At 40.3% G+C, this 15104-nt stretch overlaps 1 protein-coding gene across 4 annotated transcripts in view; it reads left to right on the top strand.

The window, feature by feature from the left end:
* The window catches only part of LOC144693871 (UAP56-interacting factor-like), a 33312-nt gene extending 23895 nt beyond the window's left edge, over nucleotides 1-9417 (top strand). For 2 of the 4 annotated variants that reach the window (XM_078563993.1, XM_078563992.1), the window contains exons 7-10: nucleotides 3411-3446; nucleotides 3882-3953; nucleotides 4539-4665; nucleotides 8242-9417. In XM_078563993.1, the coding sequence (XP_078420119.1) occupies nucleotides 3411-3446; nucleotides 3882-3953; nucleotides 4539-4665; nucleotides 8242-8337 (331 nt within the window). In that variant the 3' untranslated portion in view covers nucleotides 8338-9417. Of the gene's footprint in view, nucleotides 1-3410; nucleotides 3447-3857; nucleotides 3954-4538; nucleotides 4666-8241 lie in introns of all 4 variants that reach the window. The other 2 variants (XM_078563991.1, XM_078563989.1) reach the window with 1 other exon arrangement.
* The last annotated feature ends 5687 nt before the right edge of the window (nucleotides 9418-15104 follow it).

Here is a 15104-nt window from a genome sequence, read left to right as displayed (position 1 = left end):
TTGTTACCCCATTGGTCTCAATCATCAATAAAATGATTGAAGGTGTCGTCATCCAGTGGCATTATCAAGTGGCACTTGCTTAGCAGTAACCTGCTCACTGGTGTTCAGTCTAGGTTTTGCCAGGGCCACTCAGCTCCTGACCTCATAACAGCCTTGGTTCAAACATAGACAAAAGAGCTGAACTCCCAAGGTGAGATGAGTGACTGCCCTTGACATCAAGGCAGCATTTGACCAAGTGTGGCATCAAGGAGCCCTAGCAAAACAGGAGTCAATGGGAATCGGGGGGGAGAGGGGGGGGAACTCTCTGCTGGTTGGAGTCATACCTAGTTGTTATGACACAGCAGTTGGTAAAGGCTGAGTTGTTTAAATACCAGAGGGAAACTTGAACAACTGTCATAACCTATATTTTCAATTGCTATGTTTGAGATGCACTCTGAATCCAGGGATAAAACCACCAAGCCTCAAGAGTTTTTTTTTATATAAAACTAAATTAAACATTTATTAATTTAACAAATTAAACACATATACATGTCTACAAATTACTACCATAATAACTTTAAAACAAATCCCCAAATTAATCACTCCCAGGTAAATCTTCACCAAGGCAACAATAACCCATAGACTTTAAACAGACACCAGGCAAAGCACTAAGATGAAGGCAAAATACTGCGGATGCTGGAAATCTGAAACAAAAACAAAAAGTGCTGGAAAAAACTCAGCAGATCTGACAGCATCTGTGGAGAGAAAGACAGAGTTTACGTTTCTAGTCCGTATGACTCTTCAGAGCCAAAGAGTAGAAGAAATGTGAAATATATACTGTTTAAGGGGGGGGCGGAACAGTTGAAGCTCGATTTGAAGGCCAGCGATAGGTGGAAGCAAAGGAGAGATTGCACAAGGTTTTTTTTCCCCACTTATTTTCATTATTATTATATTTTAAATTTATTTCAATTTTATTTCATTGTTTTATCTCCAGCTTTTAGCCTTTTCGATTTTTTTTTCCCCACCACTGTCCCCTCCCCACCACCCCATCCCCACTCGGGCCATCTGTAATTTTCCAGAGTGATTACTCTGGTCCTACCATTATCACATTCTGCTTTCCACTCTTAATGTCACCATTAGCATCTCCTTTAGACAGCACCACCATTATTAATAACCCTTTGACCTTTTGTTTGTGACATCTTTCACAATCTTTCCTTTGCCTCCACCTATCACTGGCCTTCTGTCCAGCTTCAACTGTTCCGCCCCCCCCTTTAAACAGTATATATTTCACCACATTTCTACTTCCCTTTAGAAGAAGAGTCATACAGACTCGAAACGTTAACTCTGTTTTTCTTTCCACAGATGCTGTCAGACCTGCTGAGTTTTTTCCAGCATTTTTTGCTTTTGTTCCAGGCAAAGCACGTTTGACCTTACAGATGCAAAATGAGGTCCCTTGCAACTCGGTCCCTTTGCAGACACAGTTCTAGGCTTACAGGCTGGTTTGATCTTAAATGCCTCTGACTTATACACACAAACTCCTTTCTGTTTATACCCAGCTTGTCCTTTGAATGTAAATTTTCCATTGTATTACTAGCTTTTTAAATTTTACCTCTTCTAACAATAAACCCTTTCATTCCACCAATTTTATTAGTAAGCGAAAAAAAAACACATTGCTTGGCATCTCCTAGCTAGGTGCCTTCTAGCGAGGTGCAAGATGTCACCCATTCTTTTGAATGGTTTATTCAACAAATGCAAATGTACTCTTTACCTTCTATCCTTACTTACTGTTTACCCAGTTAACATCTCAAAATACTATACATCAAAGCACCCAGACTAGCTGGTTTTAATCCAATTAGGACACGCACAGACACACACATGAACGAAGACCCTTCTAGTCCAATTTAAAAATAATTTCCAATAACATTATAGATATTAATATCTCTCCATGACACTAGCACAAAGGAAGGTGGTTCCTCGAGGTCAGTTATCTCAGTTCCAGGACATCACTGCAGGAGTTCCTCAGGGTAGTGTCTTAGGCCCAATCTGCTTCAGCTGCTTCATGAGTGACCTTCCTTCCATCACAAGGTCAGAAGTGGGAATGTTCACTGATGCACAATGTTCAGCACCATTCGCGACTCCTCAGATACTGAAGTAGTCCATGTCCAACTGCAGCAAGACCTGAACAATATCCAGGCTTGGGCTGACAAGTGGCAAGTAACATTCATGCCACACAAGTGCCATGCAATAACCATTTCCAGCAAGAGAGAATCTAACCATCACCCCTTGACATTCAGTGGCATTACCATTGCTGAATTCCCCACTATCAACATCTTGGGGGTTACCGTTTACCAGAAACTGAACTGGACTAGCCATATAAATACTGTGGCTCCAAGAGCAGGTCAGAGGCTCGGAATCCTGCGATGAGTAACTCAACTGCTGAATCCCCAAAGCCTGTCCACCATCAACAAAGCACAAGTCAGAAGTGTGATGTAATACTCTCCATTTGCCTGGATGAGTGCAGCTCCAACAACACCCATGAAGCTTGACAGCATCCAGGACAAAGCAGTCTGCTTGATTGACACCCGATCCACAAGCTATCACCCCCTTCACCACCGACGCACAGTGGCTGCAGTGTGGGCCATCTACAAGATACGCTGCAGGAGCTCGCCAAGCCTCCTGAGACAGTACCTTCCAAACCTACAACTACCATATTCTAGAAGGACAAGGGATACAAGGCAGATGTGTGGGAACACCGCCACCTGGAAGTTCCCCTCCAAGCCACTCGTTATCCTGACTTGGAAATATATTGCCATTCCCTCACTGTCGCTGTGTCAAAATCCTGGAACTCCCTCCCTTAACAGCATTCTGGATGTATCTACACCAGCTGGACTGCAGCAGTTCAAGAAGGTAGCTCACCACCACCACCTCAAGGGCAATTAGGGATGGGTAATAAATACTGGCCTAGCCGGCAAATGAATTTATTAAAAATCAACAAACAAGCATAAAAGTTGCATGGGTTTATAGCATTAGATTGTCAGGAGTTGGCTCAATATGGCCTTTTGAATATCTCTGCAACAACCCAATCAGGTCCCTGGTTTGTAGGCTTTTAGTAGTTTTAAATGTAGCAATTCTAATGCAAAATGACTTGTACTATCAAAATGGAGTTGTAGGCATTGTTTGGTTCCCCCCTCTGTTTCTAAAAATGTATTTTAAATGTGTAACATTGTGCTTCAAAGCAAATGGATTAAATTTGCCTGCAAAATGGTTGGAGAGCTTGTTCTCAGCTGCATGTAATAGAGAACCTGAAATGAATGAGAATCAGTATTTTCATTTTGTTTCCCTTTGATTTCTGAGTCACAAAAGCATATCCAATGTCTTAAAAATGTGCTTTTTTGAGGACAGAGAATCTGATTTTTAATTTCATTTTTCAGGTGGTTAGCCAATTCTAGTGCTGCTACATTTGACCAGTAAGTCATTAAACTTTGAAGATTTGTGAAACCTACTGTGATTGCTAAGTAAATTAATTATTATTGTGTGGAAAGGGAATAATTGGGGGATGTTTCCAACAACACAAGTTGTACTTCCAATTGAGTCTTGCCTATACATGTGCAATTTGAAGTGTGATGCAGCTAACTCTACCAAGAAGCTGCCATATTGTATTTGAGCATGGCCCAATTCATGTTATTTTGACACAGGAATGGTTTTCTTTTCGAGTAGATGCTTAAATTCAATGTGGATTTAGTATTTTACAATTCGTGAGTACGATATTTCTGGATGCATTTGTGGACAGAAGTGGCAGATATTCTGTATGACACTGCAAAATAATTTTGGAATTTAAGGAGACATATTATTCTTTATGATTAATATTTGCTTGTTAGTCACTTAGGTACTTATTCTTTCAGAGGTCGCATTCCCATTAGCAGCGGAGGAATTTTGACTGTGTCCATTCAGAACCCATCTGCCAAAAACACAGAGTAAGTACTTCCTTCTTTCGTTAATAGCTTTGTGCTTTATGACTGTCTTTTTATTGCAATCACCTGTCAAGTTGTGTACAGGAGTACCTTAGCTTGACCTGTTTGCTATAATGTGTTATGGTCTATTTTCTTCGCACTATCCCACCACACCCGCCACTTCACTTCACACACAAACACACACCCCCCCCCCCCCCCCCCGCCCCCGCCACCGCCCCAAAATTTCAAATGCTGTGGTTGCTCTCCAGTTCTTTGACTGGCTTTTGTGCAGTCTCCCTCCACCCGCCCATTAGCAGCTGTGCCTTCAGGTGCTTAGTTTATAAGATACGGATTTTGCTCCCTCTACCCCTCTGACTTTCTATTTGACTTACCTTTTAAGAGCCTCCTTAAAACCCACCTGTTTGTAAACAAATAAAATTGTTTAGTCCTGCTAATATCCCCTTTGGCTCAGCGCCCATTCTTTCTAATTACACCTTTGTGAACACCATGTGATATTTTTGTACATTTAAAGGTAATTATATAAAGGCAAGTTATGTGAAAGGTAGAGATCTTATTTTGTTCAATTTAATCATGAATCTTTTTCCATAGTTCCCAACAGTTCAGAATTCGACGTCCCCCTTTGATACCATTTGCAGTAAAAAAGGAGATTGATGAAAAGAGAGAGCCACCAAGAGGAGTGCCTCTGGAGTTTGATATCAACAGTGTTGGAAGACAGGTAAATGTTTGCAAATGACTTTAAACTTGTTTAGATCAGCTCTTTTCTTGTAGGGTCACAGTTCCAACCAGTTTTTCTATGGAGGACATGTTGCACCATGAGAGTTGCTATTCCCTACACATTGAACTTGATTGTCACATGGCATTTGTCAAAAGTGAAGGTCAGAGATATGCATGAAAAAGGGGTGAAAAATGCTACATGACTGTGTTCCATTGAAACTAGTTTTTTAAGTTGCTATATGCAGTGACAGTGGTGTTAGTCACTCCCTTAGGCAGTCCAAATGTCTAATTTTTGTAGGAATTGCCTGGCATACCCTGGATCTTGCATCATAGGAGGTGATTTTGGACAGTAACACTAGTTACCTCCCTCATACCCTGAACTGGGTATTCTTGTTTTGTGCCATGCACTCTTTCAACGGCTCTGAAGAGAGACTGAGCAAACTCTTAGTGAAATGAGATCAGATTGCTAAGCTACTTTCACAGTATGGCGAACATGCAGAACAGCATTGTGACTAGACTCTCAATTTTGTCTATACAGATTATCTTTGTGTAGTAAAACAAAATAAAGAACACATCCTGCTAACCAAAAGCAGTCTTATCTTAAGATAGTTTCTAGTGTTTCTAACTTGTTTTCCCTTTAACAATCTGCCCCACAGTTTTTGTTCCAAGATGCATTTCTCCCTTTGTTGAGATGGTCAACATAGTCAGGCAAGCATAAATGACAACTGAGTTACACCTCAAAGCAGCAAGGTTGATGAGCGCCACAGATTAGGGAGAGGTGGGTTGCAAGTGACCCGAGTCCATGCTATTGACCTAACTCAGTGGTATTCAGTACAGTCTAGGACCAGAGCCTCTAGTAGACCACTTGGTTGCTGTGTCTCTACTTCTGCTCAAGTGTTATCTGACTGTAATGTTGACCAGGATTTGTTTCTGTTCTGCCTTTCCTGCTGTTGAGCATAAAATTGCAAGGGGGTGCATGAAAATAGAGCTACAATCATAGAATGGTTGCAGCATGTAAGGAGGCCTTTGGCCTGTCTCTGCAAGAGCAATTTCAGTAGTCCCATTTCACAGCTCTCCCCATAGCCTTGCAATTTATTTTATCTTTCAGGTATTATCCAATTCCCTTTTGAAAGCCATGATTGTACCTTCCTCCACCATCCTGTCAGGCAATATATTTCAGATTGATTGAACACAACATAAATAGGTATAGGCCATTTGGCCCCTCAAGCCTGCTTCACCATTCAGTAAGATCATGGCTCGGCTGATCTGATCGTGGCCTCAACTCATTTCCATAAGTTCCTCATAGATGGTTGAGCCCTCTCTCCTGAGGACCCTTCCGATTATGCCAGAAATGTTCTTTCATGTTTCTGGAAGCGTGTTTAGTGACTGTATGATCGGTCCATTTTGTCTAAGTGGCATTCTCCTAATATTTAGCATAAAGATCCACCTATCAGAGGAAGACCATTTATGCATCTTGGGCCCAAAAGCTCAAACATAATCAGACATTAAAGGTTTTCTCTCTTTGGAAAACGCAATAATTTAATTTTGTTGTTCCTTGTACCATGTAACAACCCAGAGACCTACTTAATTTTAAAGGTTTTACAATAGAAATGAGGTGGTTTCTATGTCTTTCATAGTCAGGAATGCCTAATTGCCATAAGGATCCCTATGAGCCATTCTGCATGTACAAATTCATATGTCTTTTATGTCTTATGTAATTGACGTAAGATTATGAGCCACTCTTTGGAGTGTATAGCTCAATTGTGGGCAAATATTTTTGCCAGCAGAGATCTTCAATTGTCATAGTGAGACTGGTCAGCACAGGATTGTTCCTTAAGATCCCCAGTTTAATAAGGAGACTAATTTTGATCAGTACTTTACAATCCTGCATATTAGCATACAATTTCGAACTAGGCCTATTTAGATATTTCAGAATAACAGTGCTTGGGTTCGGATGCCCAAATGGTTCTGTTAATCTTTTTCTTTTCTACTGACTTGATCATTCTTATTTCCTTTAAACAATTTCAACTTACTGGCTCCTTTTACATGCAGCACAGCAACCGGCAAAAATTTTACTGCGTAAATTTTCAAGCAAGGTTGAAGATCAAAGTTTAACCTTTGAATTATCAACATAAAAAAAACATGCTACTTTAATTTAAGTCTGTAATTCTTTAAACTTTTACTCTTTCATACTTCATGTGTATAATGGTGGTGTAGGACACATTAAAGCTGCTGCAATCAAATCAATATAAAATGAATTCCACAAAAATCATGCAGTATAATTTGTCTAATTAAGTACATACAAATTCTGTAAATGAATTCCAGCTTCCAAAATTGGAGAACCTATGGTAATGCATATCTGACATTTTTGTTAAAAATCATTTACCCTTTCACAGTCTGGATCTCATTTTGTATTTCCCATTCTCTACTAAACTCAGTCTTAAACATATAATTTTGTTGTACTTCAGTTATTTGTTTTCTTCCATATCTGTTTTTTTTCTATTGTATATTTGTTTTTAATTCCTTTTTATTCAATGACGACTTGTTCTGGAAGTGTTAACCAACTGGATGAATTCCTGGGTGTTGAGGACGTCTGCTGGCTACACCTCCATCCTAATGTAACAAAGATAATTTGCTCAAATAATATTTTACTCCATAAGACATCCACTCCGGAGCTATTTGATTGGAAAGTGTCAAACATCTGATTCTCATTTCACTTGAACCCAAAAACAGATGAAGTTGCTAATTTCATTAATCTTTAATATTTAATCAGTTACGTGGTTGATTATTAGTCAAGTTTCCCTGCATTCGCTTAACCACAAATTACATACCATTAAATTAAATTTCTAACTGGTGTCTCAGTAGGTAAACACACAGCTTCCTTTAGAGGAGATTTTCCCTTTACAACCTCAGTACACAATAAATGCAATGTTTTACTTTTTACACTTTTCTATATTTGATTCTCCAGCACAACTAATTGCATATTCCCATAGATCACAACAAAATGCTATGTTAATTGTTCCATTTATATAGTTCCCATTATGTCTTTATTGATAAATACATTTCCAATCCTAGAAATGCATTTATGTGGTTTGGCCATATAATTTGGTACATTTCAAAAATATTATTTGGTGAAGCACTTTGAGATGTTTGATATGAAAGGGCGCTAGACAATTATGAATATTGAAAATCTATAATGGAATTTTGGCCTGTACTCCATGGACTGATTTCTGCTGAGGGATGGCCTCAGCATTGCTGGAGTAGGGAACAATTACCGAGGTGTCATTTTCCAGCTGTTAAGGGTGCAGATAGATGTTATAGGAGGACAGGATTAGGGTTTTCTGTGAAATTCCACTTCTTAGGCTTGCGCTTGAAAAATGGGAATAGGTGAGATAACAGAGGCTGCTGGCGACTGGGAACATAGTCCAGCATGACAAACATCCTCTGGAGGAAAGGGAGGACTACAGAATTTGAAAACTATAATCTTTCATTTAATCTGTCTATGTTGAAGGTTTGTGTTTGGGAAGATAGTTATGCTTTGATATTTATCACAAAATAATTGTACTTCTTCTTCTAGACTGGCATCACCTTAAATGAACGATTTGCAATTCTCAAGGAGCGGCGAACAGCAGAGACACCAAGCAAAGGAGGACGCTTTGTGACTGTGGGATAGATGAGCTAAATGACATTTCATCTGACAGAATTGTTGGGAAGTTGTTCACAGGCACTCTGGAGTGATTTGCTGTCACAAACTGACACTACACATATAAGCAGATCTGCTTGGCTGTACTTTAAGGATAATTGTACAGTAACCATACAGAAGAACGGCTGACATTCCGATTATGTTTTAAAGTTTTGTTTTTGCCTGGGGAACAGTAGTTGGAGGAGATGATATCGAACAAACTGTTTAAATTGTCTCATTGCAAAGACTGAACTTGGTTAATTTCAAGAAACAATTCACTAGGTGAAGAGAATATCTAAATCCAGCACAAACAGTTGACTTAAAATTCAGTATTTTTGAAGACTTGTTGAAGTTTCAATCTAATTTTTTTTATTAAAAGTTTACCAGTTTCACAGTTTTGTAAGAAGGATTATGTCTATTGAATAGTGATATCTCATCAAAAAAAATCCAGAGGCACCTTTTCTTAATTGGTGATTGGAAATATTTTCAACTCTTGCTAGGCCAAGTAGCCCTAAAGCACCATAAGAATTCTCAGAGGTGGCTGCAGAAAACTTCCTGACTTAAAATGCAGCTTTATAAAAGATTGTAGTCGTTATTTCCTTAATGTTGGCGATGATGCAAAGTTGTGCATTGTATTGGCTGGGAAATTGAGGTACAACGTTTGAAAATCAGTCATGGGAAGGCATTTCATTTCCTTGAAGGTGTCTATGCACCAACTAATCGAGCACTATTTTCGGGTATTTTGTATTAAATCTCAATAACAAAGATTGGAACATTTTAGTGAAGCTCTCTCACTGAGATGTTTAGATGCTTTAACTTTACATTTTTAATAACGAGTACAGTGTTTAAAAGGTTTCATTTGTTTCTCTTGTAAAACAGTAAGTGTCATGGCTTGGGAAGTTTGATCAGAGCATGTCTGTTTTCAAAATGGACTAGCTGTTATCATATGTCTCAGCCATTCCTTTAAGAATTTAAAATCCTCTGCCATATGCCATATTACGTGAGCGGCATGAGTGTAATTTTGCTTATATAACTTGTACTGTTTTGCATTAAAAATAGGTTGAAAATCCAGTTGTGTGCTACACGTGAAAATTTTTACCAAAACATCAAGTCCAGGTGCATAATTATATGAAAACTCAGATGTGGAGTGAAGCACATGATATACCGTGTGGCAATGGTACTAGTGTATTTTCTAGGCAGGATAAAACATTCCTAGTATGTTCCTGCCATTCAGGTAGGGAATGGAGACACTACCAAAACATAAATACTCCATGCCTGTGCAGAAGAGCCTCTTAAATGCTTACAGAGAGAGAGAGGTGATGAGCAGGAGTTGGGACAAAAGGAAACTAAAGACACAATTTTTTTTTTAAGATAGCAAGAAAAGCAACAAATCAATGACTTGTGGGTGGGGAGGGGATAATATTCCAGAAAACTAGGACTGGGTAAGCGAAAGATCAGTGATGAAATTGAGACAATGCAATAAGGAATAAAGGCTAGGTTAAAAGATCTGGTAAGAGAGCTCAAATGGGATCATCTAAGGCTGTGGATGGATTTGAAAACATGTATGAGAAGAGGCAAGCAGTGAATGATTGGCCTTTTCTTGAAAGTTGGACCAAGGTGGTCCAAGTAACATTTCTACCTGTGCTGATCTTGTAACTTGTTTCACTCCTGTCTGTCTCAAGAGGAGTACAAAGATAAATAAGCACTATTGTGAAAATGGTAGATTGAGGGCCTCAATCAATCAAATATTGTTGATGATGACCTTGAGAGATATGATCCTGAGGGGTCTTGATAGGGTGGACGTGGAAAGTATGTTTCCTCGTTTGGGCGAATCTAGAACTAGGGGGTCACTGTTTAAAAATACGGGGTCGCCAATTTATGACAGATGAAGAAAGCGTTTTTCTGAGATTTGTGTCCTCTTTGGAACTCTGTTCCTTAAAAGCTGGTGGAGGCAGAGTCTTTAAATATTTTTTAAGGCAGAACTAGATAGATTCTTGATAAGCAAAGGGGTGAAAGGTTATTGGGTTGGTGGGAATGAGGAGTTGAGGTTACAATCAGTTCAGCCGTGATTTTATTGAATAGTGGAGCAGGCTTGAGGGGCTGAGTGGCCTACTCCTCCTCATTTGTATGTTTTGATGTCAAGTACTGGTGTGCAAGTCCACTTGATAGCACCTTTATTCCAAGGCATGAATTTGCAACTACTTGATTAGTCAACTGCCATTGTCAAGATTTAAATAATTTTAGCATAGCTGTAGGCTCTACCATGGATCCCATGCAGACTAGTTCTATATGAGGTGACCAAAACTAAAACCGTTTTCTAGATGCCTGGCCAAGGTCTTAGTACAGAAAAATGGTATTATGGGTCAAAAAAAATGGTTAGATTACTTCATCCATGGTTAATAACTCCTTCAGTCATTTTGATTGGGAAAAGGCTTGGTTGAATTTGTCCTGCTATGTGTGGACAGGACATAACCTGGGCAATTCTCCACATTGTGAGAGAGATGCTATCTATAGTATCTGTATATAGTACAGTGTGTCTAGAAGACAAACTAGATCTGGAACAAAGGTCTTCAGTACTATAGCCGTAATGGTGCTGGGGCCCGTATCCTTGCTGTGGTCAATGCACTCAGCTATTTAGTGTTATATGTCATTAATTGAATCGGCTGAAGGATGGGGGGGGTAGGGTGGGGGGTAGTGGAATTGGAATGCACAAGAGGCCAAAATTGGAGGAATGTAGACTTGAGAGTTGTAGGGCTGATGGAGTATTCAAGAGGCATTGGGCAAGGCCATGGGGGGATTCAACACCAGGGCAAGAATTTTAAAACCGTAATGTTGGTGGACTTGTAGCTAATATAGGTTCTTGAGATGGAGGTGATAGATCAACTGGACTTGGTGTGAATTAAGGTACAGGCAGCAGCATTTCAAATGAGCTTAAGCTTATGGTGGGGACAAATTGGGAGGTCAGGAATGGTTAAGTCTGGAGGTAATAAAAGCATGGATGAGGGCTTCACAGCAGATGGGCTGAGCGAGGAACTGAGATGGATGATATTACAATGGTGGAAGTCGGGTCTCATGATGGGGAGGTTATGGTGTTGGAAGCTCAGCTCAGAGTCTAACAGGATGCAGAGGTTGTGAACAGTCTAGTTCTGTCTGAGACAGTGGTCAGGAAGAGCAATTGAATTGATGGCCAGGAAATGGAGTTCACAGTGCTAAAGGCAATTACATCATTATATTTCCGGTGTTTAATTGAAAGACATTTCAGCTTGTCCAGTACTCAATGTTAGATAAGCAGTTTGGCAACCAAAGCAGTGGAGAGGTTGAGGATGGTAGTGCTGAGGTAGAGCTGAGTTTTTAAAGTGTAAATGTGGAAACTTTTCAGATAATGTTGCCAAGGGCCAGCATGTAGATAGAGAGGGGCCAAGGATAGATCCTTTGGGGACAAGAAGAATAGTAATTGCAGCAGGTCTCTGGCTATGAGATAGGTAAGATTGGAATGAGGGGAGGTCAGGTGCATGCAGCTAGGCAGAGGAGGGCAGTGTGATCAAGTGCATCATAGGCTACAAACAGTTAAAGAAGAATGAGGGTGGAGACTGCACCAGCCAGAATGTAATTGTTGACTTTGATTAGATCCTTTTTGGTGCTGTGGCAGGGGCAGAAACTTGGACAATTTAGCTTTAGGACAAATTATATACAGCTGTGATTTGCATACCACAAAGTTGCACATGGTGTAGTATACAAAAACATACTTCTGTAAAGCATTTCAGATCTGAAGTATTTGCATTCTGCCAGGATTTCTAAATATCTAGGTGGCATACTGGTTAGTTTTATTCTTTTGCAGTTCATGTTTGTCCTGTATAGAATCAATATATAGCACAAACAGGTAATTCAGTCTAACTAATCTGTCCTGCTGTTTATACTCCCTGGGAATCTGCTTCCATTCTATCTGCTTCATCTCAGCCTTACAGCATATCTTTCTAATCCCCTTTCTCTCATGCACTCATGTTTTTTTTAAAAGCATCAAGCTATTTGACTCAGCCGCTTGCTATGGTTGCGAGTTCCACATTCTAATTACCGAGTAAAGAAATTTATTGCTTCATGGGTTCAGTGGACTAAATGGGCTCCTGTGCTGTAATGACTCTTAACTCTTATTTCCCTATTGAATTTATTAACTTTTCTACTTATGGCTCTTAGTTTTAGGTTCTCCCATAAGTCAAAGTATTCTCTCCACATCTACCCTGTCCAACCCATTCATAATTTTAAAGACGTCTATCAGGCCACTTCTATGTCTTCTCTTTCATAAAGGAAAAAGCCCTAACCTGTTCAATCTTCCCCAATAGCTGTAATATTTCTGGTATCATCTTTGCAAATCTATTTTTCACTTTTTCTACTGCATAATGTCTTTTTTATTGTACATAGTACTCTGGAACCTGGCCAGGCTCCTATAGAAGTTCAACATAATTTCACTACCTTTGAATTCTATACCCCATAAATAAATTCCAGTGCTTGGTTTGCACTTTTAATTTCTTTGCTAATATGTAATGATTTTCAATGATTCATTCATCTGTATCCCTAGAAATCTTTGCTCTTCCACTCCACTGTTTCTTCTTTTCTAAAATGTATGCGTTGCTGTTTTTCCTTCCAAAGTGCATCACTTCATATTTATCTTTAAGGAACAATTATTGTTTCTAATTTACATCAATGGCTTGGACTTGGAAATTTAATTCATCAAGTTTGCAGACAATGCCAAATCAGGAGGAGAGTGGAATAGAAGGATGCAGCTTAGGTTTTGGGTGCATTGAATAAAATATATACAAAAGCTAAACAATGGGAGATCAAATTCAATGTGGAGAAAAGTAAAGTATTGCACTTAAGAAAGAACGATGGTCAACACATTCTGTGAAGAGTGTTGAAATAAGAATGTGAATTAGGAGGAGGCCATTTGGCCCCTTGAGCCTGCTTTGCCATTCAATAAGACCATAGCTGATCTGATTGCCCTCGACTCCATGTTCTGCCTACTCCCCAGTAACCTTACACTCTTGACTAATAAGTCAATCTACCTCTCCCTTAAAAATGTTCAATAACCCTACTTCCACTTTCTGTGCAAGAGAGTTCCAAAGACTCACGATCCTCTGAGAAAAATTTCTTCTCATCTGTCTTAAATGGGAAAGCCCTTATTTTAAAACTTCTTGTCCCTCCCACAAGGGGAAACTTCCTTTCAGCATCCACCCTGCCAAGTCCCCTCAGGATCTTATGTTTCAATAAGATTACACCTCATTCTTCTAAACTCCAGTGAATACAGGCCCAGTCTGCCCAATTGCACCCGCGCCCCCCCATCGCACCACCCCATCACCTCCCCCCACCGCCACACACCACCACCCCCCCACTATACTCATCACCCCACCCCACCCCAATCCCAGCTATTAGTCAAATGAACCTTCTCTGAACTACTAATGCATTTATATCCTTCCTTAAATGAGACCAAAACTGTACACAGTGCTCCAAATGTGGCCTCACCAACACCCTGTACAACTGTATCAAAACATCCTTACTTTCATATTCCATTCCATTTGCTTTCCTAATTGCTTGCTGTACCAGCGTACTAGCATTTTGCGATTCATGCAGCAGGATACCCAGCTTCCTTTGTACCTCAGAGTACTGCAGTCTCACTCCATTTAAATAATATGTTGCTTTTTTATTCTTCCTGCCAAAATGGACAAATTCACTTTTTCCCACATTTTACTCCATCTGCCAAATTTTTGCCCACTCACTCAACCTATTTCCCTTTGCAGACTCCTTACGTCCTCTTCACAACTTACGTTTCTAAAGAAAATGAGAGACCTCGGAGTCTTTATAAAAATCAACAATATGGAGTTGCAATCAATGTAGCCAATGTAATACTGAATCACTTAACCAAAATATAAGTCAGAGGAAGTTGTACAGTGCTCTGGTCAGACCACACTTTAAGCACTTAGTTCACTGTGGGTTTCTGAAATACAAAGAACTAATACCAGGAAGTACTATGTCATAGGAAAAATTATCAACATTTGGAATGGACTTTTAGATAGATTCCTGGAGGGAAAAAACCCTGGAATATTTTAAGAAACAATTGGATGCTTAAATAGGGACATTGTACAGTGCGTTGTACAAATCAAGATGAGCCAAATACTTTCCTCAGCAGTAATTATCTTGTGAAATGCTCTAAATTTGCCAACAGTTTTTCTTCTGGTAGGGACTAAAGTTGTGCACAATCATGGAGCTGCAATGATTAAATTGGGTCTCAAGCCCGTAAATTTTCTAGGACTGACATAAGGACATCAGAAAAAGAAGCAGGAGTGAGCCATATGGCCTCTAGCCTGTTCTTCCATACAATAAGATCTGATCTTGGCCCCACCTCAACTCCACTCTCCCTGCACCACCCCCCCCAATCCCCATCCCTGCTCCCCCACCCCCCCCGCCAAATCCCCATCTCTGTTCTCTACCCCCCCCCAAATCCCCATCCCTGCTCCCTCCCCCCAAATCCCCATCCCTGCTCCCCCCACCCCTGCAAAATCCCCATCCCTGCTCCCCCCCCCAAATCCCCATCCCTGCTCCCCCCCCCAAATCCCCATCCCTGCTCCCCCCCCCAAATCCCCATCCCTGCTCCCCCCCCCAAATCCCCATCCCTGCTCCCCCCCCAAATCCCCATCCCTGCTCCCCCCCCCCCCCCAAATCCCCGCTCCCCCCCCCCCCCCAAATCCCCATCACCCCATCCCCATCCC

The sequence above is a fragment of the Cetorhinus maximus genome, chromosome 19 (genome assembly GCF_964194155.1).
Source record: "Cetorhinus maximus chromosome 19, sCetMax3.hap1.1, whole genome shotgun sequence".
NCBI classification, from domain to species: Eukaryota; Metazoa; Chordata; class Chondrichthyes; order Lamniformes; family Cetorhinidae; genus Cetorhinus; species Cetorhinus maximus.
The sequence above is the reverse complement of the archived record's forward strand: the minus strand, read 5'-3'. Positions and strand labels throughout refer to the sequence as shown.